This window comes from Nannospalax galili, unplaced genomic scaffold, assembly GCF_000622305.1.
Source record: "Nannospalax galili isolate Female #2095 unplaced genomic scaffold, S.galili_v1.0 scaffold579, whole genome shotgun sequence".
Taxonomy (NCBI): domain Eukaryota; kingdom Metazoa; phylum Chordata; class Mammalia; order Rodentia; family Spalacidae; genus Nannospalax; species Nannospalax galili.
The window spans coordinates 797,476-825,409 of NW_008344599.1; the positions used below are offsets into that span (position 1 = coordinate 797,476).

Sequence of the window (27,934 nt, forward strand, 5' to 3'; positions counted from 1 at the left end):
TACCCCTCAGATTGAAAGTGGTCTGATTTTGATCTGAACCAGAAAAAGTAGAAATGATCATGGTTCTCAAAGACCCACGAGCACTTTTCACAGCTCAACTTCTTCCTCTTTCTCTTTCTCCAACAGCTCTGTCCATGACCAGACTGTTTCCTTACTATTCCAGACACATCCCCTTTTTTGGGGATTCCCTCAACAAGCCAAGTCCTTCCACAGCACACATCCAATACCACAATTTGAGGGGTGAGTCTGAAGTATAGAAAACAATTATGAGAGAGATTTCTCATTTATCATAAAGAAATGCAACTTTATTATTTTCAAGTACATATGTATTGCCTCAAACTAATGTCTTACAGAAAGTCATCAGTAAAGATCCTGTAGATGTTTCTTTAACAAATACATCAGGACTGATGATAATTAGTCTATACATTTTCTGCTTCTAAAAAGATACTCCTAAAGTGCCTGAAAAGTATACTCTGGGATAGACTTAGAAATATTGTTTATACTCTTAATTTACTAACCAAAAGACTTCTTTATTGATTGTGCAAAGACAAACATTTGTCCATAGTCAATGATGTCAAATTAATCAGGCCCAAATAAATACAGCATACCATTTAGATTTCCAACTCAAGGCCATGACTCACTCATTTCAAGGTTCTTGATAAAGCAAAGTTGCAATGCAATGAGATACTAGGCACTGGGAGGCTGCTTAGGGGCTTGACCTAATGCTTGTCTTCTGTCCTTCCTTTCGGCTTTAGGCCTCCCGTTTTCCTTGGTGTCTGTCTCACTTGTTTGACTTGTTCATCAAAGTCCATCTCTGCAGTGTTTTCTAAGCTAGGCTTAGAGAATGGGCAGAGTTGCCTACAGAGCAAAAATATTAGGTGAGAAGGGAGAAAGGAAAGAAAACGATATTCCATAGGGAACCTGAAGCCAGCTTCCTTTCTCTGAAAGTGAGCGCCTGCCTGGGAGGGGTGGCCCTGCCATTTGAGGGGTCAAAGGCAGTTCTCTTAAGATTTTTCCTTGTGTCTAAAAGTTCTGACCATGTCATGACCTAAGCTGCTTCTTCATGTCCTTCAAAGGTAGGAATGTTCTGGAAACGTCTCTACCCCAATTCCTGCCAAAGGCCAGAAGGTCTTTTTTCAGGACCAGCTTGACAATGCTGGAAATGATGCAGGTTCGTTTGGATAGGCACGGAGGGGAAGGAGTCATGGAGTTGGGAGAGAACAGGCAGCTGATGGGGGGCTCAGAACAGCATGAAGCACCTGAAGAGTTGGGTGTTCCAAAGAGCACATGATTGAGGCGCTGTAGCTTCTGTGACATGAGGGTCTTGTGGACAGAGAAGACCATAGCCAGGGGTCAGGGGCACACTAAGTGGCACACATGTCTCCTGGTCTTGCCTCTGCTGCTAGTCTAGTTTGTTAGTGTGCTAGTCTATGAAGGTGGGACGCAGAGCTGGAGCCCACCCCACCCACTTGGAGACTCAGGACACCAAGCTTCTGGTCACTGCCTGTTTTCCTTCCTTTGCTGTCTCCTCCTTCAGCCAGCATACCCCAACCTTCCCCCGCCTGCCTAGTTCTTCTTTCCTAACTGGCCTTGACTGGGGACAGAACCAGCCTCTCCAACCAACCTCCCTTTCTGGCCTCAGGCAGAAGGAGAATTTTGGGATTTCAAGGTCTAAGGGGAAGAAAAGGATCAGTCAGGTAGGAAGCTAAGGATAGGAAGAGTGGGTAAAGGAATGAGGCTGGACACATAAAGGGACACTTGGTGAAAGGGTTTCCTTCTCCAGGGTTAGACAGATTAGCCTTTGGATGTCGATCTGTTTGAGTAGGAAGTGAATGTGAAGGATTGGGGTATAGGGAAGGCTGGGGCAACCTTAGCTCTTCAGGAAAAGTAGACAACATGGTAGAGTGGAATGGAAGAGGGTCTGGGGAGAAGGCCCTAACTGCAGTGCCTGAACATTCAGCTGGGCCTATGGAGCAGGAAGTTTACTTACCTGCTATTTAGTTCTTCCAATGGCCTCATTCTGCCTCCCTAAATTCTCCTCCAAAATACCACCCCAGTTCTTTTTCATCCCTTCCTTCCACCACCCCTGCAACACCTCCAGAGGGCCCATCTCTCCCATTCCTGCTTCTTCCAGTGAGCTCAGTAGTAGGTCTCCTTCTCCACCCAGCCTGTTAGAGAGATTGGGATAAGGGTTACTGGAGGAGCTCAAAATGAGGCAAAAGATCGCCCCCTCCCCCCAGGGCTGGAGTAGCTGAGGCCAGATGAAAGGAGCAGCCTGAGGAAGAGGGTCAAAGAAGCAAGGGGTAAGAGGGACACTCTGGGCCTGAGGCTTGAGCTGTGTGTTTGAGGGTATGGAGAGGGTGCCTTCAGGGCAGACTTGTATTTAGCTTAGTGGAGGCTGAAAATGCAAATGCCTAAAGGGCTCCTCAGAGGCAATTGAGTGTCTCAGAGGCAGCTGCCACACCAGAAGGAATGTGGCCAGAAGACGGACAGCTCTTTGGATTGTTTTTAGAAGCCAGAAATTTAGATTTTACATGAAAACGCCAAAGTTTTAGATACTGGGCCCATTAGGAAACCACACACATAAAATATTGGGCCCATCAACCCAAACACTGTTCATGGACGATGTGTGGTTTGTAAGTTATCCATTTTTAACCCAGCAAATGATAAAAATTGCTGTTGGAAAAATAAACAAGCTCTGGTTGATGCCTGGGAATTAAGAGACCTAGATTCTGGTGCCAGGTCTGCTATTCCTTGCCTTATGATCTTGAACAAATAAATTCACCTCTGTGTCTCTCTTTAATCTACAAATATGGACTCGATCAGATGACCTCAAAGGGCCTTTCTAATTCAGATGTTCTGTGATTGTACGGAAGGTGGAGGCCTTGAAGACCCATGCTGAGCTACATGGGATGCAGGCCCAGGATAGGCATGTTCCAGAGTCAGGGTTTCTATGACCTGGAACCTCAAGATTGGAGGGTTCTGAGGAGCAGAAGCAGGATGTGAGGTGGGAGTGGGGTGTGGGTGTGCAGCTCTGGAGGGGATGCTGGAGTGGGTGGTGGTGCTTACCCCCGGGGTATCGCCGCAGGATGAGCTTTCGGACTTCGTCATAGATGAAGATGAGGAGACTGTAGGGGAAGGCACAGAACCACCAAGTGACCCTGAAAGCAACGGAGGGAGTGTCAGGCGCCTCAGAGGCAGGCACAGTGTCCCAAAGGTAGGCACTCAAGTGACTCAGAGCCTGGGTCTTAGAAGGGGCCTGAGGTGCCTCTGCACCATTCATCCAGCCACTGAACAGGACACTCACTTGAGTGGGTACATGCGAAGGGCTACTCCCATGCCTGGGCAGTAAGACAGAAAGGCAGCCAATGCCGTCTCTTCTAGAAGCCCAAAAATCAGGATCTTGTTCCTAGAAAGGAAAAGAAAAGGGGGGAGGTAGCATTTGAAGCGGGGAGGGGTCAGGAGGAAGAGCTTCAGGGAAACCCCTGGGGCAGAAGGGAAGACAGGTTAGGGAAGGGTTCTAAATGACATCTTCCCATGTCTGCTTCAAACATTTCATGCTTCATGTAGCCAAAGGAAACATTTCTTTTTCTGCTTATTCAGTTACCTCCAACTATTTCATTAAATAATTGTTCCTCATGTTCCAGAGATACAGTGGTCAACAGAGGCCTGTCCACAGGCAACTTGTAGTTTTGTTATTACTCTACGCATGTGGACTGGGAAAATATCATCTTCCCAGCAAGATGCCTTGAAAGCTCCTTCTGGGCAGAGGCCATGGATACCTTTTATCTTTTAGCACCTCCTGCAGGCCATGGTGGTTGCTTATCCCAGACACTGAATGAAGAAGAGGGTATTCGCAAAATACTGAACTCAGAGAATGCCCGCTCCTGTGCCACTGCCTAGGAAGTGGTTAAGTCATACTCATTACAGCAGAATTGAAAAGCAGGGCAGAACAAGGTTCTGAAGGCAGTGTCTAGAAACAGGCTGGTCAAGTCTGTTGCCAGCTTAACCACTTCCTGGTTCTGGGTAATAAACAGTGCCTAACTTCTTGGAGCCTCATGCTTCTTCTGTCTCTATAATAATCATTAAAAGACTGTTTTTCTTTGGTTACATAAGCATGAGAAGGTATCTGAAGAAGACGTAGGAAGAAGCCATTGTTGTCCTTCCATAAAATCCACATTTTAATTGAATTGATTTTTGTCTCTCAACCTATACTTGTTAATAAGTGATGAGCATATTTCCCATTTACAATTTATTATACATATTCACGGTTCCAAACAGAACCGTAGATTAGCATGCCATCCCTATGCTTCGTGATATGTTTTCTTTGGTTTTGCCTAAGGAGAGCCCACTAGAAAACCTGGCAGCCTTCCTGCAGGTAAGTGCTTGGCTTCATACAGCCTTTAGAAATAATATTGATAATGCTTCTGAGGACTTTCAATAGCCCAAGGACGGAAGGTGAGGCCCAGGTGCACTCCGGTCCGGTCCGGTCCGGTCCAGTGCTTTGTTGTATCAGTACTTCTGCCCTGTGCTCAGCCAGACTGAAGTTGTTTCTCATTTGCCTCTAAGTGGACTGACTTAACCAGCTGGCTGTCTTTCCACCTTCCTGTGTCACTCATATGCCACACTGTAAATATCCAGTACAGGATGGTGCCCAGTTTCTTAGAGTCTCTGGAACAAAACTCACTTGTAACTTTTGTTTATTGTAGGAAAAAATAAAAGCAACCAGCTTGATCCCTTCAGCACTCAGCCCACATCCATGTTAGATTCATAAGTAAGATGCCAGATGTGTGACAGGTGAGCTACCACAAGGTTGGGTGGGAGTTGAAAGCTTGGGCCTTAGAGACAGGCTGGGTGACTGTAAGCATATCATTTAACCTTTCGTGGGCTTCTTGCCCATATATTGTACCATAATATCCACCTGGTAGACCTGTTGTGAAGTTAGTGTCAGTGAGACACTTAGTTCAGAGCCTGGTACATGGTATTGCACTGTAGGAAGGCTTGAACACGCCTCTAGGTAGATGCAGCACTACAGGGCAAGTACTATACAATTGGCTATCTGCCAAGTGTTGGTAGGATGCCTAGGAGACCCTGGATTTAGGACTGGGCAAAGGATGGGGCAAGGTACCACTTAAATAGGGAATGGAAGAGGAAGGAGGGAGAATGGGAGAGAGAGAAGGAAGACAGAAAGGAAGGCAGGAAACCATAACAAAATACACTAGGAGCAACGTTAGACCTTAGTTGATAGTTTTGTCATTCCTTCCTTGCTCATGTCTATTTCAAACCTAGCTGTAGAAAAGCTGCTGGCTATTACAACCAGATGCCTCCTAGGCAGGCCTGAGCCCCAGGGGTTGAGGTGGTCTGGTGTTGGAAACCTGATCTCCACTGGTTGGTAGCCATGTTTAGAGAACTCTGCCTGGGTAATAGGTCCTGGTAGTAGTGGGTGCTCACTTCATGCCCTGCTGGAAGACTGAGTTGCGGCGGGTCTTGCAGATGATGAGGTCAGCCCACTGCACTACCACAATGCTGGCAAAGAAGGCTGTGTGGCATGTGAACTCCACCACCTTCCGCTGCTCATAGGTCTGGGGAGAGGGTGCAGAGGGAAACATAAAGGATCAGGGGAAGGGATAACTGCAGCATACAGCACAGTTTGGGCAGCTGTTAAACCTGGCACCGAATCCACCCTCTGCCCCTGGGCCCAAATGGCCAGGCCTTCAGCCCCATGTTATCTTGTGTGTATCATACTTACACAGCCCCACTCACCCACTCCTGCCCATAGCTATCCTCCAAGTCATTGGTGGTCCGATCATCCCAGTCAAGGCGAATTCCCAGGAGCCGTGATGGTAGAAAACCGTTCTCTGCCAGGATCACAAAGTAGGTGAAGAAGCCTCCAAGTGCCTGGATCATGCCTGGAAGAGGTGGTGGGCAAAGGTTGGGACCTGGGTTAGAGAAGGAGGCAGGAAAGGGACACTTTTGGGGGACAGAGATGGAAGTTCCTGGCTCTCATGGGGTTGGCCCTACTCGTGAAATTTTACTCATCTCTCTCAGACACTAGAAGAAGCCTTTGGGGGAAACCTTTCCAAGCCTCTGGCCTGGCGCACCTATCTGTCCATAAGCCATGCTGATTAGCCGCTCATTCACCAGCTTGTCTGTCTGGGAGTTTCGTGGCTGCCTTTTCATGATGTCACTCTCAGCTGCTTCATAGGCCAATGAGATGGCAGGAACCTGTGTCCATAGGATATGGAGGAAGGGGAGACATTTGAAGGAATGTGAGAAACAAGAACAGTGACTGATCAGCACGAAGAATCTTCAACAGAATTCAGCACACCTACCTTAAGATCCTATTACCACTGGGAATATAACTCAGGAGTAGAGTGCTTGCCTAGCATGAGTGAGGCCTAGGTTCAATCCCCAGGACTGCAGGGTAGCGGGGAGACTCTATTTTCCTCCAGGCCCAGGCTTATCTACACAGTCAGGGTCTAGTCAGCTGCTTTGGTTGCAGCCCCTTCACCTGTTTTCCCACCCTGGTATTTATGTGGCTGCCTGGCTTTCCCCCCATTCCACCCTCTGGCCTCACCATATCTGTGCCCAGGTCAATGCAGAGGATGGTCACAGTGCCCAGAGGGAGGGGGATGTTGGCGATGATGAACAGCAGGAAGGGGGTGATCTCAGGGATGTTGCTGGTCAAGGTATATGCGATGGACTTCTTCAAGTTGTCAAAGATCAGGCGGCCTGTGGAGAGGTTCTGAGGGCATCAGGGAGATTAGAGAGACCTTTCCCACCCCATCCCCTGAGGTGTGGCTGCTCATTTTCTGGAGAGAGGAAAGTTTTAAGTCTGAGGGAAGCTAAAACAGGCTGATGTGGTCTGGAATCTGAGGTAAAAGTCACAGGAAGCAGAAGGGCTAGCCTCAGAGGCCCTGGGTACCACCAGCCCACACAGCTTCCTCACCCTCCTCCACGCCTGTCACGATGGAGGCAAAGTTATCGTCAAGCAAGATCATGTCAGCTGCCTGCTTAGAGACATCAGAACCAGAGATGCCCATGGCAATGCCGATGTCAGCCTTCTTCAGTGCGGGGGAGTCGTTCACCCCATCACCAGTCACTGCCACAATGGCTCCCTGGGAGAAGATACCACAAGTGTTTGAGAACAAAATCCCCCCTGTCTGGCCCCTGATTTGTCCTGTCTCTGCCTCCTGCTGTCTTGCTCACCTGCCTTTGGCACCCCTCTACAATGATGAGCTTCTGCTGAGGGGAGGTCCGGGCGAACACGATCTCTGTGTGGTCCCTGAGGATCTCGTCCAGTTGCTCTGACGTCATGTCCTTCAGGTCTGAGCCATGTACCACACATGCCTTAGCTTCTCTGGAGGGTAGAGGTAGAGACAGCTGACTCCCTACAGTTGTGCAAGTCCTGCTGCTTCTCCTTACTACCTGGGAGCCTTAGCTTCCCAGTGGGGGGTGCGGATTCCCCCTTTGCTTCAGTGCCCCCTTCCTTGATGTTGAGTTCTTCCCTTTTTCTCTTAGGAGGCAACACTACATCCTCACCATGAGGCATCACCACAGGCACAAGCACAGTTTTCTAGGCTGGGTACCACTTTCTTTATTCATATCCCATCCCTAGAGCAACTCCACCATGTGAACAGCATCTTAATTTCATAGCTGAGAAACCCAAGTTCAGGAAGGTAAGGTGACATGTCCAAGGTTACACAGCTCATCAGTGGCACAGCAGCCACAGAGGTGTCAGAGGAAAGGCCTTAGTCTAAAGGTCCCGTAGATGCTATGCAAATATTACCAAGGGACACTCATGATTTCTGTGAGAGAGGACATGTTGGCCAGGTGCAGGGGTCCTTGTAAAGGTCTCACCTGGGGTTGACTTGACTCACAGGAATGTTGAGCCGGGCTGCAATGTCCTCCACAGTCTCATTACCCTCTGATATGATGCCCACACCTTTGGCAATGGCCTTGGCTGTGATAGGGTGATCCCCGGTCACCATGATCACCTGGTAGGAAGGAGAAGACCGAAAAGGAAAGCAGTGTTGAGATATTTTTGCTTCTGTTGGGCATGGTGGCACATACCTTTAATCCCAGCACTTGGGAGCAAGAGGCAGGCAGATCTCTATGAGTTCAAGGCCAACCTGATCTACATAGATGTTGGGATAAGCCAGGAGTGCCTGGAATGTAGAGCATGGCTGCTAGGCCGGATACCTCCTAGTGAGGATGGCAGGAAACTGGCCCACTCCATTCTAGATACAGTCTCTTACCCAACAACCCCCAAGCAAAACTATTAGGCCTCTAATCCTTTAATCCTAGTCAGGTCTCTTGTAGATCATGTGATCAGAGGACAGGACAAAGGCCATGTAGCCTTAGAAGCCCCCTCCCTCCCCTTACCTGCTGGCCTGCCAGAAAACCAACCCCACCAATTTGCCCTCAAAACTTTCCTATATAAACCTCTGCTCCGCCATAATAAACGAGCTATCTGCTGACACCGTCTCTCAAGGGTGTCCCCCCCCCACTTGCACTGGTCTCTCTCCTTGCCCCGACCTTCTGCTACGGGGACTGGTGCGCAACCAGTGGAGTTCGGGCCGAGGAGAGGCCGGCACATAGTGAGTTCCAGGCCAGCTGGGGCTACAGGGAGACCCTGCCCAATAAGACCGAAAAAAAAGATATTTTATGCTTCCTATTCCTTTCCCAAATCAGGTCAAGTTAGTCACTAGATGTCTGTGACTGGTATATTTCAGCTCAAATAGTGGAGCTGTGTGTTGTGTATGCACTGTGTTATGTGCATGTTTGGTAGGAAAGGGGTGAGACAGTGACAAACTGTGTTAGGTTCAGGTACCAAAGATAGTTTAAATAGAAGAAAACAACCACAACAAATTGACCAGTTAACGAGGGTCCCTTGGCAGAGAAACCTGGATTCTTTAAGAGTGTTTGGTATTTGGGAGATCTCATCTCCTTTTCCTCTCCTCCCCATTCCCCTTCTTTTCTTGAGACAGGATATTAAAGTATGTAGTCCAGGCTGGGCTCAAACTGACAGGATCCTTCTGCCTCAGCCTGCCAAGTGCTGGGATGATGGGCATATACTTCCATGCCAGGCTTGTTCGGGAAGCCTTTTTGGGAGTTTGAATATCATGAGGCAGTCAGAGCTGTCAGGTGCTTTCTTTAACAGCTCTGTTTTTGTACAGATGAGACAATCAAGACTTTGTGAGCACACAGGATTTCTTCAAGATCACAGGGACCCAGAATAAAGGTGTGGTTTTCCTAGTGTCTCATGTGATCATGGGAGCAATATGACTAGAAGGAGTACGGCTAAAGACGGAGGCAGCATCCAGTTTCTACCATCTTGCTCATGTGCTTCTAACAGCCCTGCATGGTACCTTGCCTTAGCGAGGATAATTAATGTTCTTTGCTGTTGTAGATTGGACAGAGTGGGATGAGGCAGGTGTAGGCCTGGGAAAAGGCTATTATCAAAGTGATCAAAGCCGGATGAGGACAGATTTGCATATATGGGCTTGTGAAGAAAGTCCCACAGATCTGAAGAACACATCTCAGGCCCCACTACATTCTCTCCCACACCACTCTCCTGAAACTGCTCCCAAAGGCCACACGGGCCTTTCAGTTGAGAAACAAAAGTACCTTTGCAAACTTCACTGCCCTTGACCCTCTGAGGTGCTGAAACCCTAGGCTGCCTTGTTTCTGCTCCTCCTTTGCTCCTGGCCTCCCTCCACCTCTTGCATGCTTTCTCCAGCCTCCTCAGGGCAGCAGCCTAGCAGAACGGAGCAAGTGCTGGCTTTGTGCTTGGACAGGAACCCAAGTTTAAACATTGACTTTCACCAGCTGTCAGATCTCACACAAGTCAACTTTGTGTCTCAGCATAATGGAGAGGCCATCCCCATCTTTCCAGGATGCCATGTAGATTAAATGGCATTAGGTGGTGCTCAATAAATGTGAGCAGTAGCCAACCATTCTTTTCCCCTCCGCATGGATTCTTCTTGCTCCACTTGCCCAGAAATGTTGGTGTGGCCCAGGACTTCATTCCTCCCCCCTTTTTTGGCTCCTGTTCACTTCTTGGACAATACAATACAATATTGTAGTAAGTCTTTCGTTTGTACTCATGTGCTAAGGAGATTCAGCTCTCCAGTCCTGACACTCTTTTTTGAACCCTAATCCATATTCCTGGTTTCTCTTTCTCGATCTCTCTCTCTTCTCCCTCTCTCAGTTTCTTACAGATGCTTCAGACTTAAGGTCCATGTTGAGCTCTTAGCTGTACTCCCACTTCCCTGCCACGCCTGCTCCTCAGCTCCTGCCCTTAGATACCATCTGCTCTGCTCATTCTGTTCTGTTCTCTCCCATATCTTCATGTTTTATATCTAGTTTGGTTACCACATTCTCAAAATGTTTCTCAAATGCAACTGTGTGTCGCCTTTCCCTTTGCAGCTTTCCTGGTTTAGGTCCCCACCCCTTGCCAGGACCACGTACAGCCAGCCTCTTAGTCTGTCTCCCTGTCTTGCTGACTTCAGCTCTTCCCCTACTCTGGTCCCTCCTCTATTTGGATAGCCTTAAAGCTTTATCTGTGACATCTCTGCCCCTCCCTGGCACTCAGGATAAGGCTCAACTCAGGCATTTAAGTAAAATCCTTCCAAGTGGCCCTGACTCAATGCTTCAGTCTCAATTCCCAATTCTCCTCTACTGTGTCGCCCCTGTTAACCTGTACACCTCCTGACAGTGGGCATGTCAGGGTACATACTGTTCCTTGACCTTCCCTTGCCTTTCTTTCCTTTACCTCCTTCTGAATCCTCTTTAGCCTTCAAGGCCCAGATCAAGTATCTTCCTCTCTGGCAGACCCTGGCTAGCTCTCTGAGGCAGAATTAACAGCCCCCAGTTGATTTCCCACAGAGACCTCCCCTCTGTGCTCTGTGCTAGGTTTCACCCTGCCGAGAGGCACCTGCCTGTGCAGAAGCTCCAGACAGGCCAACTAGGCTTCAGGTTCCCAATCTACCTCTTACCAACAGTTCTATTTTGGGGATAATATTTACCTACTCTGAGTTTCTATTTGTTTTGTTTTTCAGTGGGAGTAATAATGCCTGTCTTCCGGACTGGGTGGTTATGAGGGTCAAAATTCACACGCAGACACAGTTCCAAGTCCTCTGGTTAAGGAATAGCAGACTGCTTTGTTCAAATTCTGGCTCTACAACTCACCATCTATGTGGTCTTGGGAATGTTACTTTGTGCCTTTGTTTCTCTCTGTGTAAAAGGGAAAATACTGCTGCTTACTCTGAAGGCAACTGTGAAGATGAAATGGGATCATATAGACTTGGTGCTTTAGATAGTGCCTCACTCATGCAGATGTTTAGAAAATGACTTATTATTAGAGTATCTGACCCATGGCAGGTACTCCATGACCCTACCTATTAAGGGTTTAGAGGCATCTGTTCCCTTGAGAGACAGGCCCAATATCTTACTTCTGTATCTCCAGTGCCTGGCACAAGGCATGGCTCTCAGCTGGCAGACTGAATTGCATTGACTTATGAGTAGGTGAGATGTTGTGAAAAAGAAGAACAAAGCCAGACATGGCGGCACATACCTTAAATCCCACAAGGGAGGCTGAGGCAGGCCGATCTCTGTGAGTTTGAGGCCCACCAGCCTGGTCTACGTAAGTGAGCTCCAGGTCAGCCAATGCTACATAATAAGCCTCTCTTAAACAACAACAATTACAACAGAAAAACCAGCAAATAACAGCACCAGAATTGGTGACCAGAAAAAGAGAGTGTTAGAGAGCCGTCTGGGAAGTAAGAAGTAAGCTCCAAGATGGTTGGTTGGTTAACTCTGGCACTTTATACAGAACTTGGTATAATTGGTAAGCAATAAATACTTGCTGAATGAAGAACAAACCTAGTAAAGAAGAAAAGAGTGGTCAGTGAGGCGTGATTGCTGGACAAGAGTGGGATGGAGAGCTGTGCTTGAGTGGGGAGCAGTCTATGGGGTAACTGGGTGAGTGAGTAGGAGCAGACAGGCCCTTTCTAATCCCATTCCAAATGGATAGGGAGAGTGGGCAGCAGTTGCACAGTCAGAGTACCAAGTCTCCTTAGGAGTGCCAGCGAGTGGGAATCAGAAGGGAGGGTGCACATGGGCCAGTGGGCTGGGCTAGATGATGGGCATGAGCAAGGGAAAGTGACAGCTCCTGCTGAGTGTCCATCTTTCTCTGTAGATGGAAAACTTCTCTGTGTCAGCAGGAAGGAGTCTACCAGGGGCCATGTCTCCTCAGGACAGCAGCTGCTACAGTCACTTGACTTCTGGCACCAAGTATACAAGGACAGGGGCGTAGGAACAAAGCTAATACCTTGATTCCTGCACTTCGGCATTTGCCCACGGCATCTGGCACAGCTGCCCGGGGTGGGTCAATCATAGACATGAGCCCCACAAAGCAGAGCTTCTCTGTGGGAAAGTTCAGTTCATCTGTGTCGAATTTGAAGCCCCGGGGAAACTTTCCAGAAGGCAGGTTCAGTTGACAGAACCCTGAGGAGGAGAAGGAAGGAGGGTAAGAGCAGTAGAGTGGCTGCCTGGTCGCCTCCAGAGCCCTTCATGCAGCCAGGGGATGACACTGAGACACAGGTCCCTTTCTCAGCCCTGTTCCGTTTCTGTCCCCTTACCTAGCACACGCTCCCCGAGTCCTCCCAGCTCCATGTAGGCATTTTGAAAGGCATCTTGCATCTCCTTGTCCAGCGGGATCTCTTTGCCTTGCACCAGGATGGTGGAGCACCGGTCCAGGATACGCTCTGGGGCCCCTTTCATCACCAGCACATGGCTCTGGGGGCTGTCTTCTCTCTCATGGATGGACAGCTAGAGAGGAGAACGGCTGTTACAGAGAGAGTCCTACTTGTCTTGGTGGTTGTAGTACAGAGTTTGTTATAGAGCAGTTATTGGAAAGGAGACCTTCCTTAATAAAATAACTCCAATCCATCAAAGATTGTCAACAGAAGAGAAACTGAATGTGTGGAGGGTGTTTGCTCACAGTCCCAAGTCTTGCAATCTGAGAGTCACTTCCATACAACAGTGGTTCATTCAGCAAATAGTTATTAAGCTCATTGTACGAGGGGTTGGATGGTTTTCATTAGCATCCTCCATTTCCCAGTGACCCATGGGCTTGACCTCTATGGCTCATACAGAATAGAATGGAGACTATGCTTGGCATTAACAGGTGCGTAAAGGCTGAGGGATACCATAAAGGAATTATAGAGGTGTGCTTTAGTTATATGGGATGGCAGGATTGGTGGACCATGGCTATGGAAGAAGAGTGGAGAGGGTGACAGGTTGTATGTAGTAAGGTTTGCAAGTTAGGGGGTGATGGTAAGACATGCAGCCAGGACACTTGTCCTGGGGGTGAGGCAGGAGGGAGAGCGTGTCGTCCTCGGACATTCCCATTCGTTCCTTCTATTGAGTCCCCTTTGGCATCCCACTTTTGTCCTTTTATCTTTCTCCATTCCAGCAGCCCCACCAGACCTGATACTTGTTGGTAGAGTTGAAAGGAATCTCTGCCACCTTGGGATTCCTGTCCCTCATCTTCCTCACAGAGCCACAGGACAACTCAATGCACTTGAGCAGAGCTGACTCAGAGGCGTCACCAGCTGTGTCCCGCTGCCAGAAGAAAAGAGTTCAGTGTCACAGTGGGAGAAGGAAGGGAGTAGAGAAGGGGGGTGGGGGGCATTGATTGAGGTCACCAATGCAGCCACAATGGAAGAAAAACTGTCATCAGCAAAGGGACTTTGGAGACATCCCCTTAATGCATCTGTGTCTGCACTCACTGGCTGTCCCCCTACCTTAGACACAGAGATGTTCTCCTGCCCAGCCTTGAAGACAGCACGATTACAGAGACCAGCAATCCGAGACAGGGCTGTCCACGTGGGAGACCGTTTGTCAAAAGTGGCCCCTGGGAGGAAATGAGGGAGAAGCTTGGCTCCCTTTAGAGCCTTCTCATACCCCAGCCCCCTGCTCTGCCGGGGCCCTCAGCACTGTCCGCTTCCCTTCACCCGCTCTGGAGCACGCAATCACCAGACTGATCTTCAGTGGTGTCAGCCTCGTGGATCTGGTTGTCAAACCACATGTGGGCCACTGTCATGCGGTTCTGGGTGAGAGTGCCCGTCTTATCTGAGCAGATGGTGGATGTGGAACCCAGCGTCTCCACCGCCTCCAGATTCTTCACCAAGCAGTTCTTCCGAGCCATGCGCTTGGCTGTCAGGGTCAGGCACACCTGGTAGACAGAAAGGAGAACAAAAAAGGGTTAAGTCTAGGATGTCAGATGTCCATGACCTTTCTCTACACAGCTCTATTCTTTTCTCCTACTCCTACTTCACAAATATGAATGAGGGAGAGGGGTATAATGATAGATAATGAATGTTCAAATTTACACACTTTGAATTTGGATCCTAGGTGTGTGGTAAGTGCCCAGTGGGGAATTGAACGAGCAAGCACAACGATGTGAGAGCCATTCACACAGAGGGACAATAGAAACTGTGGGAGAAAATGAGCTCACATGAAGGCTACAAAGATGAGAGCAGAAGCTGGGGCCTCAAAAGGGGAGGGAGAAAAGGAGGAGGACATAGAACAAGAGACCAGGATGGTGACACATCACAGTAGTTGATGAAGGACAGAGTTCACTAGGGTAGACAGCAGTATCCAATTCAGCAGTGGTGGTAAGGATGGGAGCTGAGAAATGTCACTAGATTTTCTAGTCACTGGTGACCTTTGAGAGAGCCTTTACAAGCAAGTTAGAAAGAACAAACCCAAGACCAGCACATGGCTGGTGAGAAAACCATGACCAGCCCCAGAAGAGAAATTGAATGCCTAGATACAGTCCAGTGTGAAATGTTTCAGCCTTAAAACTCTGAGCCGTATGTTAACAATTTCTGTGTGCAGCATCTGATATGTGACTTCGGGGACTTAAAGAGAGGAACATTGCTATAAGGCAATCAACTGCGCCTGGATTGTAGGGGGCAGGGGGAGTGACAGTGGCATTTGTGGCACGTCGGTCTGATCCACTCACAGTGACAGTGGCCAGAAGCCCCTCAGGTACGTTGGCTACGATGATGCCGATGAGGAAGATGACTGCCTCCAGCCAGCTGTAGCCCAGGATGAGGGAAAGCACGAAGAAAGAGACCCCCAGGAACACTGCCACCCCTGTGATGAGCTGGATGAAGTGTTCAATCTCCATGGCTATGGGTGTCTGCCCCACTTCCAGGCCAGAGGCCAGAGTGGCTATGCGGCCCATCACTGTCCGGTCACCTGTGGCAATTACAATGCCCCTGGCAGTGCCTGCAACAGAGGAAGGAACACAGGATAACTGTTTGGGGCTTGCCAATATCTGAAGTTTCATCATACTTTCTGAGCAAATAAAACCATAGCAGAGCAAATAAATCAAAGACTCAGACCTGGAGCCTACTTCTAGTAGGTTGAAACCCAGGAGGGCTTACCCTCCCTGCATGGATCACCTATCCCAGATTTAATACAGTTGCAAATTATTTTCTCTTATACTGGAGGCTGAGGTGATGTAAGTAATTCTAATGATCAAATTGAGGAGATTCAATAAATGAAATAAATATAGCCTGGGACATTTCAATAAATCAATCTTTTACTTGATATTTTTCAAAAGTATATTATAAACACAAGAAAAGCTCTTAGTGATTTTTTGGGGGGGGTACAGTCTTAAGATTTTCTTGGGCCAGCAAGACGGCTCAGTAGGTAAGGGCACTTGCTGCCAAGCCTGAGTTTGATCCCAGAACCCACATGGTAGAAGGAGAGAACTAACTTTCAGAAGTTTTCCTCTGACCTCCACATGTGCATAGTGGTATGCGTGTACTCACCCCTCACAATAAATAAATGAAAAAAAATTGCTAAAAAAAAAAGACCTTCTCATTGTTGAGCATGAATGTGTGTAAAGGAAGTGCAGCCCAGTGGAAAGCACATGCAGGTGGAAATCAGCCAGCTCTAGGTTTGAATCCATTTGAGCTCTTACCTAGAGTCAATAATGAGATGAGATAATGATGTGGTACATTTAGACCAGTGCCTGTCACATGGTAGGCATGCAACAAATGTCACTTCCATTAGTTTCTTCTCCTTCAAAGCTAGGTGCAGAATAAGCAATAGGAATACCTTGTCTGGCCCTTTTTAAACAAGTCAATGAGGGAAATGGACAGCAAATCTCAGTACATTAAAAATTTAAGAAATTTAATGTGTGGTGACTTTCACTGTAATTCCAGTTTGCTGAAGGAGGAAAACAAGCCCAGAGAAACATAATACATTGAGGAGAAATGAGTGATGGGGAAGGAGAGGTGTGCGATTGAGATGCGAGGTGTTCTTTGCCCCCTTGTGAGAGGTCTGTGGTCTAAAGCCTCTGCCTTCCACCATCTCTTGCCCCCTATTCCTTCCCCAAGTCAGCCCTGACTCAGCTCTATGGCTTCATAGAGGACACAGGTTTCAGTTGTGCTTGGACCCTGGTCCTTAAGTGCTAGCAGCTCTGGAAGGTCTCATTCACCACCTTGTTCAGCTCTAGACTCCAGAGCAGAGATGAACAGATGGCAGCCTGCACATGACGAGTTTTCTACTCTCCATGGTTGAGATGGATGCAGCACAAGGAAGAGCCCCAGTTTTCACCTGAAATTTTCTTGAACCAGATTGCAGCTCTGATTTCTAAGCAAGAGCTAAGTAAGGAAGGAGGTAGCTAGTCCAGAACCATAGACCTAGAAGACATCATTTGAGACCCCAGACTCCTGAGTTAAGGGTGTGTGTGTGTGTGTGTGTGTGTGTGTGTGTGTGTATTGAACCTACCACCTGCAGGCTTTGGGATCCACTCAGTCTGGGGATGGACAGAACAGAAATCTTCGTATGGGGAGGTGATTTTTCTATGGAGCCAGTCTGCCCTTGGCCAGTACCCTGTTTTCCACCAGGGACTATTTCAGCAATATTCAGTGCCCTGTCCTCCAGTGCCCTTGATATGTAGAGTTTTTGCCAAGTAAATACAGCTCCCAATCCTGACTGAGTCTTCAGGATGCAGACCCTTCCCTCCATTGTGCTGGGATGAGGAGACCCCTGGCAGGCTAGCTTCTCACCTTCCACACAGTTGGTAGAGAAGAAACAGATATTGCGGGTCTCCAGGGGGTTCTCATGAGTGAACTCAGGGGAGCGGGTCTGGGGCTCCGACTCTCCTGTTAGGGATGAGTTGTCCACCTGAAGAAGAAGGGGGTGTAGTCATCACACTGACAGTGGCACTGTGCATATGCAGCTGTCTTCTGAGTTGGCTCCAGCCACCCTCAATCTTCATAACAAGAGGGCCAAAATTACAGTTTCCCTCATTACATATTTGTGACATTACTCAGCTATTGCTCCTGCTTTGACTGGCTCTCACTGACTTCTTACATGACTTTGGGTTATTTACTTAACCCACAGGGCCTTCATTTGTACATCTGTAAAATGGGGAATATAAATAAAACCACTGCAGTATACAACTCCAGAGGTACCACCACCAAGACAGTCTGAAACGCTGCCTACTGAGTTGCTAAGGCCACAGTATATTGCTGCCCTACGTAATTAAATTCTTTTTTTTTTCGTTTGTTTTTTTTTTAGGTTCTCCCTACATAGCCCAGGCTGACCTTAAACTCTCCATCCTCCTGCCTCTACCCCACCACCTGTGGCGTACTGGGATTATAGGTGTGGGATATCACACCCAGCTCTATCTCTCTCTCTGTCTCTCTCTCTCTGTCTCTCCCCTCCCTCCCTCCCTCCCACTTACTCACTAAAGGCTACTTTTAAGTGATTAGAGTAAAACATGTCACCTTCCTATGCTTTAAGAGAAACAAAATATAGTTAAATAAAACTTTGTCATAATGAAAAGCTACCTTCCTTCCTTCCTTCCTTCCTTCCTTCCTTCCATCTTATACAGGGTTTCTGTATAAAAAGCCCAGGCTGGGAGCTGGAGAGATGGCTTAGCAGTTAAGAGCACTGGCTGCTCTTGCAGAGGAACTGGATTCAATTCCCAGCACCCACATGACAGCTAACAACTGTCAGTTACTCCAGTTCCAGGGGAATCCAATGCCTTCTACTGACCTCTAATGACATTGCATGACATGGTACACTTATATACATACAAGCAATACACTCATATACATAAAATAAAAATAATAAAGTACTTTTTTAAAAGTCCAGGCTGGCCTGGAATCTTTCAGAGTGAAATTAGATCACGTATGTGAGGCTTCTGTTACAGAATTGATACCCAATATACAATTGCTATAAAGTGGCTATACCACAGAAATTTCAGAGCATAGAGCATTCCTAACACATAGATACACAGAGGCAGCTGAAAGGAGGCTTCTCTGGGAACTATGTCTTTCAACTTTTAAGTCTTCAAGAGGGCCTCTCTTGGCTCTTAACTTCTTAGATCAACCACTTGCTCTGTGTGATTTCCTCACCTTACAACCGTGGGAAGAGATGATCCGGAGGTCAGCGGGGACTCGGTCTCCACCCTTCACTTCCACCAGGTCTCCTACCACCACCTCCTCCGCATTAATCTGCATCTTTTCTCCCTCTCGGATAACCAGAGCTTGCTGTGGAAAGGCCATGAGCACCTCATGAAACTTTGTCTCTATCACTGCCATCCTCTCCTGCTGGTCTCCCATCTCAAGGGGGAGGGGAAACCCCACACCATTAGTGACAAAACTAGGTTTTAGTGTAGCGAGATGGAGTGTGTTTTCTGCCCATCTTTCCTCCACCTCAGGCCACAAAATAGGAAGAAGTGGACCATCTCAGAAACCATGTGCATGCCCCAAGCTGGATGGAGCCAAGCCTTGCCATCTACCTGAGGCACCATGTTCTTGAAAGAATCCATGATCTTGGAGCTCTTGGCCTCCTGGTAGTAGGAGAAGCAGCCAGTGACGATTACGACAGCTGCCAGCACCACACCGAGATACAGCTGGTAAGAGAGAGAGTTTGAGGGACCTGCCACTTCTCACCTAGAGGAACGGCTGCCACCTGGGGTGAGCACTCAGAGCCATCCTGTGTGGGATCCTGGGCCTTCATCTCTGTCCTGGAATCAGGATGGTAGTGGGAAGTGTTTCCCTTGACCCTCCCTCAATCTTCTACCCTCAAGTCCTCTAGTGTGGAAGGAGCAAAGAAGGGCTTAGGGAGTTCCTATGGCTGTGACTTTTCCAGGGATGAAGACCCAGAATACAGATCAGCCTACCTAAGTGGAAGCACAGAGGAGCTGTCTCACTGACTGTGTGTGTGTTGGAGGTTGCTTCACAGGTATGCACAGAAGCTGCACTCTTCTTCAGCCTGAGGTACTGGGACTATGTCATGAAGATCTTGTTCCCCACACCCTCCCCATCACTGTTCTCAGGGTTGAGAGCTGGAGGGGAAAGCATGGGCTGGACCAGGGGTCAGTCGTGTGGCTCACATTATCGTTGGATGGTTCGTCCTCCATGGCAGCCTGGATGCCATAGGCCAGGAAGCAGAGGATAGCCCCAATCCATAGCAGGATGGAGAAGCCCCCAAAAAGCTGACGACAGAACTTCACCCACTCAGGAGTCGTGGGGGGTGGAGTGAGGGCATTGGGCCCATCCCGAGCCAGAATGTCTTGAGCCCGCTGGTTGGTGAGGCCCTAGGGAGAAAGAAAAGGTGTAGGAGTGTGTTTGTGTGAACCAACCTGGCCCCTGCCACATCCTTTCAGTTTATTGGAGAATTGTTGCCCAGCTACAGAGGAGAAAATCGCTTTTGGTTGGAAGGGATGAGAACTTAAGAAGCTGGTATCTGTGATGAGACTTGGGAGCCTTGAGGCTGAAGAGGGTTCTCCCGTAGCTCCACCATTGACTGCTATTGGATTGAAGCATATTTGTGTGGGGCAACATGTGTAGGCATCCTGGAGGGATACCTTGTTTGAGCTTCCCTCCTCTTTTCCTTCAGTGTTTAGCTTTTTCTAGGGCTCCAAGGAAAGTCCCAAGCATTGACCCTTAATGTCACACAACTTTGGCAATTACCTGTCACTTTTTAAAAAAATATTTTTATTTATTATTTTTATTTTATGTGTATGAGTGCATTGCCTGCATGTATGTGAGCTAGTGTACCACGTGTTCGCAGTGCCTTTGGAGGCCAGAAGAGGAGGTTAGATTCCCTTGGAACTTGGGTTGTTAGTAACTGTGTGGGTGCTGGGAACTGAACTCTTGTCCTTTGCAAGAGCAGCCAATGCTCTTTACCTTGCACCCGTATTGTGCAGTACCACGGAGGTCAGAAGAGAGTTTCGGATTCCCCTGAACTGGAATTAAGGATGGTTTGTAGCTGCCATGTGGGTGCTGGGAACTGAACCTGGGTCCTCTGCAAAAGCAGTCAGTGCCCTTAACCACTGAGCCATCTCTTCAGCCCCTACCTGTCACTTTTCAAAGAAAGCCTAGCCAGGCTCCATTCTTCTGGCCCCAGGCTAGATCAAGGGCTTCTTTTTGGATCCACGTAATACCCCATGCTTGATGCTGGAATAACTCTGACTCTACTGCATTGGAATTCTATGTTTTCATGATCTTGTTTTTTAAATTTTCTACTAGACTTTGCATGAGGACCACTTCTTACTTATCTTTATATAATTTATTCACCTACTTAGTAAATGTGCACTGAGTTCCTACTACATGCCTGGGAGAGGTCTAGAGGCAGGCTGACCACAAAGTCCCTGCTCAGAATCTAAAGAGGTCACGAACACAATAAACAAATACACATCAATGCCAGAGAGTGAAAGACATAGTGCAGAAGATAAAGTAAGGTTAAAAAATGGGAGCACAGAAATTTAGGAAGAGTCAGAAAGGAGTGGGGCAAGGGATGGTGACACACCAAATTTTTGATCAGTAAGTTTTTTTGAGATAGCTTCTCATTCTTTAGCCAAAGCTAGCTTGCAACTTACTATGTAGCCCAGGCTGGCTTCCAACTTGTGACCAACTTTAACAATGTTTTTATTTCATTGAGCTTGGGTCTCAATATTTTGCCTAGGCCACTCTTCAACTCCTGGGCTTAAGTGATCCTCTTGTCTTAGCTTCCTAAGTACCTAAAACTACAGTTAACCGCTAAGGCAACTGGCAGACTTTTTTCTTTCTTTCTCTCTCTCTCTCTCTCTTTTATTTTGATTTAAGACAGGGTCTCTAGGCTGTCTGTCAGGTTAGTCTTGAACTTGCAATCTTTCTGCCTGGACCTCCTGAGGAGGGATTACAGGTATGTGCCACCACACCTGGCTTTGATGAAAAATGTTTAAATATTTTTAAATGATAGGGTTGGCAATCTGACTATGTTATTTATTTATGCAAATTTAGGAAATTATTCTCCCTTTCTGACTCCCCTTGCTTTAATAACCAAGTTAACAATGCCGGACTGTTATGGTGAGGGTTAAAAAATATACATAATATATCTTATCACAGAGACACTGCTGTAGCAGGAGCCAGAAAATTACTGTAGTGGCAGGGATGAGTCAACTTGCTGTTCCCTGTGAGTCAGCTCTGGGAGCAGTTGCTTGAGGCAGGGCATAGAGCCCTGCTAGGAGGCATTTGGGTTTTAAGGAGGCCTGGCTTCAACTGCACAGGGAAAGAGCTTTGTTTTAGTAAGCAGGGGTCTAAAATCTGGTTCTGGCTGTGCCACCAACTAGCCACCTGGCCACCAGCAAATCTCTTATCTTTGGGCTACATCTACAGAGAGCACTGTGCTCTAGTTTTTGTTTTGTTTTTTATCTTATTTATTATTTTTATTTTATGTGTATGAGTGTATTGAGTACTTGGATGTAAGTGCACCGGGTAGTGCAATGCCTGCAGAGGTCAGAAGAGAGCATCAGATTCCCCTAGAACTAGAGCTAAGGACAGTTGTTAGCCACCATGTGGGTGTTGGGAACTGAACCTGGGTCCTCTGCAAAAGCATCCCAGGGCTCTTAACAGCTGAGTCATCTTTCCAGCCCCATTGTGTTCTAGTTTTAAGGCTCTCCCACCTGAAGCTGCAAGGTTCTCTCACAGCCAGGCTCCACTCACCTTGGACAAGTCCACTTGGTATTTGCGGCCCAGCTCATCCAAGGATAGCTTGTGATCATCCTGGAGAAGGGAAATGGAGTTACTTTGGGAAAGGAGGCTGAGCACACTGAGGGCACAAGGTTAGATGGTGAGCACTAGACTGAGCACTAAGCTTCTTTGGGTGCCCACATCTGTAGGGGTATGACTGTTAGAGCAGAGCCCCTCCTCTACCTCTCTGCTGAAAGAGCCATGGGCCTTACCATAGCTACCTCCTTCTTCAGCTCATCCAGCTCCTTCTCTTTCTGTTTCTTCTTGCCACCCCCATTCTCCGCTGTGGTGGCAGCAGGCGAGTACTCTCGGCCTGCCTGCGAGAGGAAGGGAGAGCACAGGGAATCAGGGAGACAGGCTGCAGCCTCCATTCCCACCAGCCAGCCAGGAAGCCAGGTGCTGGGAACAGGGTAGTAGATTCAAAGATACTGATGGACCTGGGGAAGAGGGGGAGCAGGAGGTGGAAAGGTCCAGGCCCTCCACTTGCAGTTTGGCAGAGCTGCTAGCACCCCACATTTGAACTTCTGAGAAGGCCAAGGGCCTAATGACTGGAAAGCTGTACTTTACCTGTTTAGTGATATGGGATTCTCCCAGATACTAAAGAAAACACATACCGATTTTGAAACCCACCATCTTAGGTCACTTAGGAGAATTCTGGGAGTGGACAGAACTTGTGCTGGGGAGCAAAGTATCTCATAAAACATCTTTGCCTCGTTTAGAGGACAGTTGACATGGTGGCCCTGGGTGGAGTCAGGAGAAGAGAGCATGTGGTGGGAATGGAGTGGGCAGGGCTGATAGACCAAGAAGAGCCAGGAGTGGAGGGTCCAAGTATATGTAAGTTCAAGAAAATGGGAGCCCAGGGTGTGCTAGGAGCCCGCTGCTGGACAGGTTTGCTCAGGACAGGACAAAGGTAATTCATAGGACTCTAAACTCCAAAGCATAATTAGGTAAGAAGGGAACTGTTCGATTTAAAAAAAAAAAAAAATTCAAGAAATGTATCCGAGAGTAAATCTAGAACTTTAGTCATGTAGTCAGGTCCAGCCAGTCCAGAGCCACCTGGTGAGCTCAGCCGCGCATTTTTAATGTGTGAGGCCCTCATTCACCCTTCTCTTCAGGGCCACTGCAGGTTTCCAGGGCTGACTGGAGCTGCTGGGGAGAAGGTGGTGGGTTTCTTTATCCAAGCAGAGGTTGCTTTGGAGTGCTGAGACAGGCAGGGGCTGGGATAGGCTGCAGCTATGGCTAGTGTGCAAGAGTGTCTTTCCTCCATCTCTCCTTTCTATTACTTCCTCAAGAGGCAGGGTCCTTGTCACAAAGGGGCAGCTAAGTTTCTGCCCATGCCTCTGTCTCCTCTTTGGACCCTAAAGCCTGCACTGGGTTTTTAGGAATGAGTTTTTCTATGCTATGGGTATGACTTGATTTTGTTTCCCATCAAGAATGGGCACTTGGTAGAAGCAATAGTCAGTGTGTTTGCTTTTTTCCAAGATTTGGTATTTGGGGGGCTGGAGAGATGGTTCAGCAGTTAAGAGCACTGGCTGCCCCTGCAGAGGGCCTGGATTCAATTCCCAGTACCCACACAGCATCTAACTCCAGTTTCAGGGGAATCCGATGCACACTTCTGACCTCCGCAGCATTGCACGACATGGGTGCACTGACATAGATGCAGGCAAAACACTCATACACATAAAATAAAAATAGTAAATAAAATATTTTTAAAAGATTATGTGTTTGGGGAATGGGTTTTTTTGTTGGTGGTGGGTTTTTTGAGGCAGGGTCTCCTTGTAGCCCCAGCAGACCTGGAAGTAGGTATGTAGACCAGGCTGACCTCAATCTCACAGTGCTACCACACCTGGCATTGTTTGTTTGTTTTTAGGTTATTTTTAAAGCAATTTTTTTGGCTCACTGTAAGGGTGAGTGGTAGTAGAGGAAGTTCCTAGGCATCTCCTGCTCCTATACCCAGACAGCCTCCCTCAGTATCAAGACCCTGCACGAAAGCTACTTTGTTTCAGCAGAGCAACTTACACGGCCATCGCTGACATTAGGGTTCACTCTTGGAGGCTGTGTGATCTACTGATTTGAGCAAATCTATATTGACTGTTTCTTCCACTGCATTCATGTGTTTGCTGCCCTGAATCCTCTGTGCTCCTGGGTAACATATTTTTACCTGTCAGAGTTAGGAGTGATCTAGGGAAATGTGACAGTGGCCCTGATCATAAAAGGTCAGAAATGTAGCACCTTGAGAAATAGAATTCTGTCCAGTGAAACCAGGAGCGAGGGTGAGGATGGGACATGTAATACAAGTGGACAGGGACCTAGAAGGACATGATGTCTTAGAAGCATGTTCAGACATGCACCAGGTGACCAGCAAATAATGCATTTGTCGTTGTCTGATGCATCTTTGAATCCTGTCTGACTTTGGTCTTCTGGAGACTGATCATCTTGGGGAGATTGATGGAGTAGGGAAGGGCTCAGGAAGGGCTCACCCTTCCCCAGGTGACTGAAGAAGTTCATTTAATTGGATGGATTGAAATGCTTTGGCCTCTTTACCTCATCCTTGGTGAGGCAAGGCTGAGAAAATGATGGCAAGCCATGAAGGACCTCGGGAGAGAGATCAATCTGGACAAACTTCATTGTGACTCTTGGGAGCTTCAGAGATGAGAGCCTGAGCATGAAGGAGAGGCTTGGGTTGGGGGCAGAGAAGTGGAGCCCAGAGGGCTTTCTCCACATTCAGTGTAAAATAAAGTACACATGAAAATGAGATCAAATGACATGTTTCTAGATCCAGAGGTGGTGTGCACACTTGCAATCCCAGCATTCAGGAGGTAGAGGTGAGAGGACTGGGAGATCAAGGGCAGCCTGAGCTACATAGTGAGATTCTATCTCAAAACAAACAAAAAAATGCATGTTTCTGAAATATTTGCTGCCCTATGCATTTTGGCATGTTGGATTGTGGCTAAGCTACATAGCTCCACGTAGTACCTCTTTTTCCCAAGCTCCCACCCTGTTCTCCCATAAGCCAAAGCTTGGGACACACTGCCCTCCCCCTCCTCCTGTCCTGGCAAGGACCTCAGGCTCTATAGCCAGGAGCCTGCAGAGATTTGGGACCAGTGGCTGCCCAGGCAAGAAAGAAAGAGGAAGCAGCCCCCCCCCCCGTTGCCCCCTCTGTTCTTTACTCCCTCCCCTACCACAAGTCCCTCTTTTTGGCTCTTGAATGCTGAAGGAGAACAGAGAGTTCTTTTTGAGAAAGCCAGAGGCTGGGACAGAGTAGGGGTAGCTGGAAATCAGCCAGCGCCTCCCCCTAGCCTCTGGAGCAGGCTGGGCTCCCTCCCACCAGAATGGCTCCTTCCCCCAGCTCCCACGCTGTCCTTCACAGCCACATAGTGATAGGCTAAGAGTTGGTCCTTGCTCTGGAGTAGAGAAGCAAGGAAGAAGAGATAGGAGATGAAGCAGACTCGAGAACGGGACATGGGGAGTCGGGGGCTTGGTGTCTTCAGAGCTCTCATGGTAGGTAGGACTTTGCCCAGCTTTTCATGCCAAACAGATGAGACCAGCTTCTTTTGCATCTTGCTAGAGTGTCACTTACAACTGCTAGGTTAGGGGTGCTATGAAGGTTATGGGTTCAGCAAAGATGCTAGGGGAAAAGTTCAGAATCGGGACGTCCTTGGGCATGCTGGTACACGCATTTGATCCCAGAACTATGGAGTCAGAGGCAGGTGGATCTCTGTGAGATTGAGGCTAGCTTGGTCTACATAGCAAGTTCCAAGCCAGCTGGGACTACAGGGAGACTTTTGTCTCAAACAAACAAAACAAAACAGAATGGGGAAGTCAAGGTCAAATTGTTCTCCAGGTAGAAGGAAGTCTGTGAGCTGGTCCACCTTGCTCTAAGGTTAAGCAGGGTTCAGACACCCCTTCTCCTTCTTTCCACTTAGGTTGTGGGTAGGGCCTGATGGGGTTGGCCATGGCCTCTGGGATGGAAATTCTTTTTCTATGGGGAACAATAGATGCAGATGAAGGTCCTAGGACAGTGATTGTGACCTCTTTCTCAGGAAAACCCTTTCCCTGTATAGTTCCTAAGGGAGGGCTACAGACCTTCACTCCCCAGTCTGTGCCCTGAGTATTCAAAGGCTATACATTTGCAAATTCACCTGCTGAAGACAGAGTCTTTACCCAAGAGTAGCTGCAGCTTACCTGGAACATACAGTTGTAGAGTTGTAGGTTGCAGACACATCCACATACACACACACACACACACACACACACACACACACACACCCCACATGCGAGTTCTATTTCTAGCTCCCACCCTAGCTCTGGAACCCTAGTGTCCAGGCTCAGAGTTTTCCCAGCTGTTCAACTTAGTGCAATAACATGTCCTTGCCTGACTCTTTCTTGGGCCCAGAAATTGGCCCACAGCACCCCATGTTACCCTTTTCCTCACATTCTGTATGGCCTGCCATGCCTTTTCCCTCCATGCCCTCTTTTGCCAACATTCTACAAAAGGAATGCAGTGAGACACAGTATATAAAGGGACTGGGTCATTTTCTCCATATGAGAATTTCATTTCCAAGAACTGCAAGCCTTGTCTTTGCCCACCTAGACATAGCTGTTAATCTTCCCCTTAGCAAAACCATTGCTGCAGAATGCCACGGGCAGGGTAGGCTGGGACAGGGGCAGTTCTCACCAGCCTTTGGAAAAGTCCCCAAAGTCTATGGCCTGGAGCCGAGGACAGTGTTGCTGGGTACATCTGGAGGGGTGCTGGGGTGAGGGCTGGGGACATAGCCCTCTCCCTCTCCCATATCCCTTCCAGCTGACTCTGGCACACAAAGTCCTTGGAGCTGGTGTCGGGAACAGCTTGGTGGCTCTGAGAATGGGGAGCTCCACTGCTCCTCGCCAACCTCAGACTGGCCCCTGTCCTCTGGTGTTGGGAGTCTCAGAGAAATGGATATTTTTAGTGGGTAGTGCTAATAGTACCAAACATCCCTTCAGCTGGGAGGCCAGGATCTGTGGTGAGAGAGTGAGAGTGGGAGAAGAGATGTGGGGGTGGACTGGAGGGAGAACTGGAAGGAGTGTGGGGGGCTTCTGGGCTAGCTGTGAGAGGGGAGGGAGGTGGAGCAGCTGCAGAACAGGCTAGCCCTTAGGCTGGTGAGTGCTGTGGAATCCACATGCCTGTGTAACTGGGAGACTGCTCCAAGTTCAAATCATCCCACTCAGTCAGCTTCTCTCACATCCTCCCTCCACATCCCATTCCACCCGACCCTTGTTCTGGCTCCTCCTTTACCCTCCAGAGAGTGGCCCCTGCTCTTTAGGGATACTCACCCCACGACCCATCTTGGGGTAGAGTGGCTGAAGGGACCTAGGCTGGAAAGGTCACCCAGGAGGATCCCAAGATCACACCGCCTGTCTGGGGCAGCTGGAGACCCTGGCAGACAGACAGAGACAGCCGAAGCAACAGGGTAGCTTTAAATAGGTCCCTCTCCCCCTCACCCCCGCCTTCCCCTTCTAGGGAAAGAAACGTTTGTTGAAACTGGATCCCTAAGGACTCCTCCTCTCCCGCCTCTTTAGTAACTGGCCCCTTTGATGGTCGTTTTTTGTTTTTTGTCCCGTGGTGTGTCCCCCCCCCTCAGCTCCCCTCTGTACCTCCCCACCCCATGGCAGCTAAAACTGAGAGAGGCAAGGGAAGAGGGACTAGGAGCAGAGGTAGCTAGAGAGTCCAGGAGCCTGGCCTCTATGGAACCATCAACTTAGGGACCTGGCAGACTAACCCTGCCTGTATTTACAGGTGGGAAAACTGAGGCTCAGAATTCAATAATCTGAGCTGCTAAGACAGAACCTGGGTTTCCTAAGTCAGAATCCTATTTCCTAAAAAAGAAAACACACACACA

The 27,934-nt window shown here is 48.3% G+C and overlaps 1 protein-coding gene across 1 annotated transcript; it reads right to left on the reverse strand.

The window, feature by feature from the left end:
• Positions 1-797: 797 nt before the first annotated feature.
• On the reverse strand, positions 798-27,488 carry LOC103740231 (sodium/potassium-transporting ATPase subunit alpha-2). The gene is made up of 23 exons (XM_008840818.1): positions 27,369-27,488; positions 22,268-22,372; positions 22,029-22,088; positions 19,436-19,639; positions 18,839-18,952; positions 18,453-18,587; positions 17,097-17,214; positions 15,035-15,303; positions 14,044-14,242; positions 13,812-13,921; positions 13,495-13,629; positions 12,645-12,834; positions 12,335-12,510; positions 7,861-7,997; positions 7,210-7,360; positions 6,950-7,118; positions 6,578-6,732; positions 6,102-6,225; positions 5,764-5,909; positions 5,452-5,582; positions 3,308-3,409; positions 3,070-3,161; positions 798-2,168 (listed from the first exon to the last, which is right to left on the reverse strand). The coding sequence occupies exons 1-23, from the start codon at positions 27,378-27,380 to the stop codon at positions 2,140-2,142; spliced, it is 3,063 nt and encodes a 1,020-aa protein (XP_008839040.1). The 5' UTR covers positions 27,381-27,488; the 3' UTR covers positions 798-2,139.
• Between the last annotated feature and the right edge of the window lie 446 nt (positions 27,489-27,934).

Excerpts from the sequence above, each read along its gene's own strand:
- LOC103740231 (XM_008840818.1), bottom strand. Across the intron at positions 12,835-13,494 it reads ACTCTACCAACAAGTATCAG|CTGTCCATCCATGAGAGAGA; the intron begins GTCTGGTGGGGC and ends TCTCCTCTCTAG. Across the intron at positions 5,583-5,763 it reads ATAGCTATGGGCAGGAGTGG|ACCTATGAGCAGCGGAAGGT; the intron begins GTGAGTGGGGCT and ends CCCTCTCCCCAG.